This window comes from Sinocyclocheilus anshuiensis, unplaced genomic scaffold, assembly GCF_001515605.1.
Source record: "Sinocyclocheilus anshuiensis isolate Anshui unplaced genomic scaffold, SAMN03320099.WGS_v1.1 scaffold2585, whole genome shotgun sequence".
In the NCBI taxonomy this organism is placed as follows: domain Eukaryota; kingdom Metazoa; phylum Chordata; class Actinopteri; order Cypriniformes; family Cyprinidae; genus Sinocyclocheilus; species Sinocyclocheilus anshuiensis.
In genome coordinates, this window is record NW_015542593.1 from 212,846 (window position 1) to 219,217 (window position 6,372).

Sequence of the window (6,372 nt, forward strand, 5' to 3'; positions counted from 1 at the left end):
GAGAGAGAGAGAGAGAGAGAGAGAGTGTGTGTGTGTGTGTGTGTGTGTGTGTGTGTGTGTGTGATCACCTCACAGCTCCTGAAGTCTTGTCCCAGTCTCTTCCCCTGCCGTCCGTCACAGTAGCAGCGGAAACTTCCAGGTGTGTTCACACACTCCTCCTCACACACGTGCGTCTCACACTCATCCACGTCTGACCAGAACAACAGGAGCATGAGCTCAAACACACTCAATACTCTCATTCATCAACATCAGGGCTCATATTCACTAAACATTTGATCTTATCACTAAGAGTTCTCCTAAATAGCAGTAAAAGTTAAAGAGTTTCTCTTAAACCCTATTAACAAAGCTGCTGAGACAAACTTGTACTGAGGAACAGAGAGAAGTCTTAAGCTCAGAGTAAGGGGGCGGGGTTTACCTCGTTGCTATGGTGATGTCATCATGCTTATTAACTATGCACACAGTGATTGGCTGATAGTCTCTGTTAGAGATTCATTCATAGAAATATTGAAGAGTGCGATATTATGTTGCTATATTCAAATAAAGGTTTAAGAATAATAATAAATAATAGATTTTAAAATTTAGAGCTAAAGGTTTTAGCTCTAAAACCTTTCTCAGATTTAGGAGCTAGTTTTAGAGCTAAAACACTTCGTGAAACACTCTTAGAGCAAACATTTAGGAGTCCTACATTTAGGACTGACGCCCATTATTTTTAAGATTTTCTCCTAAATTGGCGAGTTATGAGCTACTTTTAGCCTGAAGATGTTTTGTGAATACAGGCCCAGATCAACACTTTCAGCTCTCATTAATCTAGAAACACAGCATTTATAAACCTAATCTGAGAGTGTCATTCTTCTCCTGCTCTGTGTGTGTTTAAGAGTCAACAGGAAGTGACCTGGAGTGAAACACACACACGTTATATAATCTTTTTTCTTGTTTTGGATGTAATGGTGCGTGCGGATATACATGAGAATATACACTGTGGAAATATGATTGTAACACTGATGACGGGAATCCTAAAAGATGAACCACAAATGAGCTGGAGGAATTTTCCTCGGTCGACTGTGTAAGAACTGAAGAGGATCTATTAAAAGATAGAAATAACTGACTTAAACACACTTTTAGCTGCTGGAAACACTAGTGTTGTAATGGTTTTGGTCACCGCTGTGTGTGCTATCATCTGCTGCTCTGAGCTTCATCTCGCTGTACGCTAAGATCCTGTAAACTCACCTACACAGCTCTGGGTGATGTTGTCATAGACGAACCCATCCTCACACAAGCAGTCAAAGCTCCCGTCGAGGTCTGAGCAGCGCGCAGATCCGCAGACGTCTGGAGTCTCCACACACTCGTCTACATCTGTGGAGAAACCAGGAGATGAACCCCTGCGATTCACTGAGTCACAAATCAGACGCACAGCTGCTAACGATGTTTTGATTAATAATCTGTTTTCATTCTGGAGGAGAAAGTATTTGCAGCAGTGAATAAACTGTCATATTATTAACAAGAACATCATTCTTATATATTATATTTCAATATTATATTGCAGTATGTATTGCAGTATTTTAAAACTAAAAAATAAATTGGATGAAAATAATAAAAAAGATTTTTTTGATTTATCCAAAAGCACATGCATTGCATTCAGAGTGCACAGTTCGGGATCTGAACCCATGGCCTTGCCTTTGCTAGCACTACGCTGTATTGCAGAGGTTTACAAAAAGCAGGTAAAAAATAATAAACAGGGTAAAAATTTTAAAAATTATTAAAAATATGATTATGCTAAATAAATAAAAAAACATATATACAGTGGGTACGGAAAGTATTCAGACCCCCTTCAATTTTTCACTCTTTGTTATATTGCAGCCATTTGCTAAAATCATTTAAGTTAATTTTTTTTCCTCATTAATGTACACACAGCACCCCACATTGACAGAAAAACACAGAATCGTTGACATTTTTGCAGATTTATTAAAAAAGAAAAACTGAAATATCACATGGTCCTAAATATAACAAAGAGTGAAAAATTGAAGGGGGTCTGAATACTTTCTGTACCCACTGTATATGGAATTAGGTTAAAATAATATTTTATAGTTTTATTAACTTTAAAGTTTAGATATTCAAATATTAGATTAAAAAAATAATTTATCCAAAAACACCTATGCTACATTCAAAGTACACAGTATCCCCTGAACCAAAATTATAATGTTTTTATTAAATACTAAAATAATTAAAATGTATAAAATTAATAAACCTTAAAATAAAATGTTGATTTAAATAAAAATATAGAGCAGTACAAAACAGCAATATAATGAGTAATAAAAATGTAATAATATTGTAATGTAAGAGATCCTGCATAAATGAGGTTTTTATACATGATTTTTCATTGTAGAATGATCATATCTGGAGTGCAACACTAAGCTAAATTTGAGTTTTTAACCACATTTTTTAACCACAAACTAAAAGAAATACTTTTTCAAGACTTTAAATCAGAGCTGAGATGCACATGTCAGAAGTGTTTGGTTTTGTGTTTGTCAGATTTTCCAGCACTCACACTCACCCAGACACATGTGGTGACCCGAGAGCGTGTATCCATGACGACAGGAGCAGCGGTAACTGCCCATGGTGTTGTTACAGTGGTGCTCACATCCGCCGTTCGCTCTGCTGCACTCATCCACATCTGCAAATCACAAGCACACACACGCGCCGTTAGCCAATCAGGAGCAGCTCAGGACTCGGGATTGGCTGGAGCGGCGCCGGTGGGCGGAGTCAGTGTTGGACGGCGGGCAGAAAGTCACTCACACTTTCCTCTGAACGTGAATCATCAGAGACGTGAGAAGTGACTGACACTCTGCGGGTTTGATGAGTCACGGTTCAATACAGGCTACACTCACACATCCACTGAGAAAACGCTAGACTCCCCAGCAGCGCATTGCTACACAGTTGCTAAGGTGTTCTGAATGGTTGTTAACATGTTGCTAAGGTGTTCCGACTGATTGCCAAGGCAGTGATTGCCAAATTTGTAGCTATGTGGCTGCTAGAGTGTTCTAACTTGTTGCTAAGCAGTTGCTAGGGCGTTCCGACTGATTGCCAAGGCAGTGATTGGCCAAATTTGCTGCTATGTGGTTGTTAGGGTGTTCTAACTTGTTGCTAAGCAGTTGCTAGGGTGTTCTGGGTGATTATTCTAACAACCATATAGCAACAGGTGTTGTTACATGGTTGCTAAGGTGTATTATTTGGTTAACACACTGCTAAGCAGTTGCTAGGGTGTTCCGACTGCCAAGGAAGTGATTGCCAAATTTGCTGCTATGTGGTTGGTAAAGAGTTCTAACTTATTACTAAGCAGTTGCTAGGGTGTTCTGGGTGGTTATCCTAACAACCATATAGCAACAGGTGTTGCTACCTGGTTGCTAAGGTGTATTATTTGGTTAACTGTTATACAGTTGCTAGGGTGTTCTAAGTGATTGCCAAGGTGTTGCTATGTGGGTTGCTAAAGTGTGCTAATTTGTTGCTATGTGCTTGCTAGGGTGTTCTAACTGGTTGGTTCCGACTGATTGCCAAGGCAGTGATTGACAAATTTGTAGCTATGTGGCTGCTAGAGTGTTCTAACTTGTTGCTAAGCAGTTGCTAGGGTGTTCTGGGTGATTATTCTAACAACCATATAGCAACAGGTGTTGTTACATGGTTGCTAAGGTGTATTATTTGGTTAACACACTGCTAAGCAGTTGCTAGGGTGTTCCGACTGATTGCCAAGGTAGTGATTGCCAAATTTGCTGCTATGTGGTTGCTAGGGTGTTCTAGCTTGTTGCTAAGCAGTTGCTAGGGTGTTCCGACTGCCAAGGAAGTGATTGCCAAATTTGCTGCTATGTGGTTGGTAAAGAGTTCTAACTTATTACTAAGCAGTTGCTAGGGTGTTCTGGGTGGTTATCCTAACAATCATATAGCAACAGGTGTTGCTACCTGGTTGCTAAGGTGTATTATTTGGTTAACTGTTATACAGTTGCTAGGGTGTTCTAAGTGATTGCCAAGGTGTTGCTATGTGGGTTGCTAAAGTGTGCTAATTTGTTGCTATGTGCTTGCTAGGGTGTTCTAACTGGTTGTTAAGCAGTTGCTAGGGTGTTCTGAGTGATTGCCAAGGTGTTGCTATGTGGGTTGCTAAAGTGTGCTAATTTGTTGCTATGTGCTTGCTAGGGTGTTCTAACTGGTTGTTAAGCAGTTACTAGGGTGTTCTGGGTGATTGCCAAGGTGTTGCTATGTGGTTGCTAAGGTGTTCTAATTTGCTGCTATGTTCAATTCAATTCAAGTTTATTTGTATAGCGCTTTTCACGATACAAATCGTTGCAAAGCAACTTTACAGAAAATTAAGTTTCTACAATATTTAGTGATTGCCAGGGTGTTGCTATGTGGTTGAAAAGGTGATCTAATTTGCTTCAATGTAGTAGCTAGGGTGTTCTGGGTGATTATCCTAACAATGGGTGTTGTCATGTGATCTAAATGGTTGTTAACATAGTTGCTATGCAGTTGCTAGGGTGTTCAGAGTGATTGTCAAGGCACTGCTATGTGGTTGTTAAAGTGTTCTAACTGGTTGATAAGCAGTTGCTAGGGTGTTGTGGGTGGTTTTTAAGGCATTAATATGTGGTGCTAAGATGTTCTGAGTACTTGTTTGCAGTTGCTATGGCATCGCTAGATGGTTGCTAAGGTGTTCTAATGAGTCTTAACTTGGCAAACAATACTCATACTGGCATTCTGAGTGTTTCAGTGCACAAGAAACCACTCAGCTCCTGCTGACTCAGCGAACGTGATGGATGATCCTGCAGGGTTTGAGATCTACTAGCACAATCTGTGCCACTATAAGAGCATTGTGCATCATCTGATATGAGCACAGGTTAGGAGAAGAACAATATCAGCAATATCACGTTCGTAATCGGCAATGAATCGTCTGCGATTATGAACGCGATATTGCATAGCTTGTCAGTGAACTACGGCTCTGTGTATTAAATGCCGCTCCATTTGAAAGCACGTGCTGGAGATTTACTACTAATCACAGAACCGGCTTTACTGACGAGATGCGCATGAAAATCACCTTCGATTATTTGCACAGCCCTACTGCACAGACTCGCACTCCAGATTAATCACTACTGCGCAGACTCTGGCTCCAAATGAATCACTACTGCGCAGACTCTGGCTCTCAATGAATCATGGCTCCAAATGAATCATTACTGCGCAGACTCTGTCTTTAAACAAATCATTACTGCGCAGACTCTGGCTCCAAATGAATCACTACTGCACAGACTCTGGCTCCAAATGAATCACTACTGCGCAGACTCTGGCTCCAAATGAATCATCACTGCCACAAGATGACAGCGGTTCTACTGGGATGTTTTGGCTTCACTTTTCTATAGTGGAAGGAATTGTAGACACATGCGCATTTTTTACAGTCTATGGTTAAGATACTGTCTGTATGAACTGCATTTTCATAGTTTTTGAATAAATGATCCAGAGAATAATATTCATCAGCATCTTTAACCTGAATGCGAGTGTCTGAACAGCTGATGTGTGTCTGTACCTTTCTCACACCTGACACCGCTCCATCCTGTGAAACAATGACATTGGAACTCGCCCTTTTTGTCCTCACAGCGCACCGTCCCGTAAAGATTGCAGGGGTTCGGGGAACATTGGTCTGGAATGTCTGCGGGACAGAGAGAGAGAGAGAGAGAGAGAGAGAGAGAGAGAGAGAGGAATCATAATCAACAGTAAAATCTCAACGAGTCACGAAACACATTCAGCTTCGGTAACGTTCTGTTTGAAACACATCGGATATGAAATCCTATAACATCCTTTGACTAGATGCTTTTTTCCTGTAGCTGTAACAAGCGATTCATCATAAAGAGGCAATAAACACGAGAAGTGCTAGTAATGCAAAGTTCCAGACATCTTTTAGAATAGTACAAGCTAGAACAGCGAGGGACTGGTTAACCAGCATTAAACACCTGTGTGAACTACTGCATGATTTTAGAAATGCTGCATTACTTAAACAGCAGCCAGTTTGGTAACACTTTACAATAAGGTTTCATTTGTTAAAATTAGTTAACTACATTAGTTAACTTGAACTAACCATGTAAAACACTTCTAAATAATTTATTAATCTTAATTAATGTTAATTTCAACATTTACTAATACATTATTAAAATCAAAAGATGTATCTGTTTATATTATTTAATGGACCTAACATGAACTAACAATGAACATTTGTATTTTTATGAACTAATATGTGACTCCGGACCACAAAACCGGTCACTTTTTTTTAATACATGAGCTGAATAAATAAGCTTTCCATTGATGTATGGTTTGTTAGGATAGGACAATATTTGAAAATCTGGA

The 6,372-nt window shown here is 39.6% G+C and overlaps 1 protein-coding gene across 1 annotated transcript in view; it reads right to left on the bottom strand.

Annotated features, from left to right (window-relative positions):
- Positions 1–6,372, bottom strand: part of LOC107694478 (growth arrest-specific protein 6-like) — a 19,208-nt gene that overhangs the window by 10,081 nt on the left and 2,755 nt on the right. Inside the window, exons 2-5 of the mRNA XM_016494182.1 lie at positions 5,558–5,680; positions 2,552–2,671; positions 1,228–1,353; positions 69–190 (exon numbers count right to left, since the gene is read on the bottom strand). Coding sequence (XP_016349668.1) covers positions 69–190; positions 1,228–1,353; positions 2,552–2,671; positions 5,558–5,680 — 491 coding nt within the window. The remainder of the gene's footprint in view (positions 1–68; positions 191–1,227; positions 1,354–2,551; positions 2,672–5,557; positions 5,681–6,372) is intronic.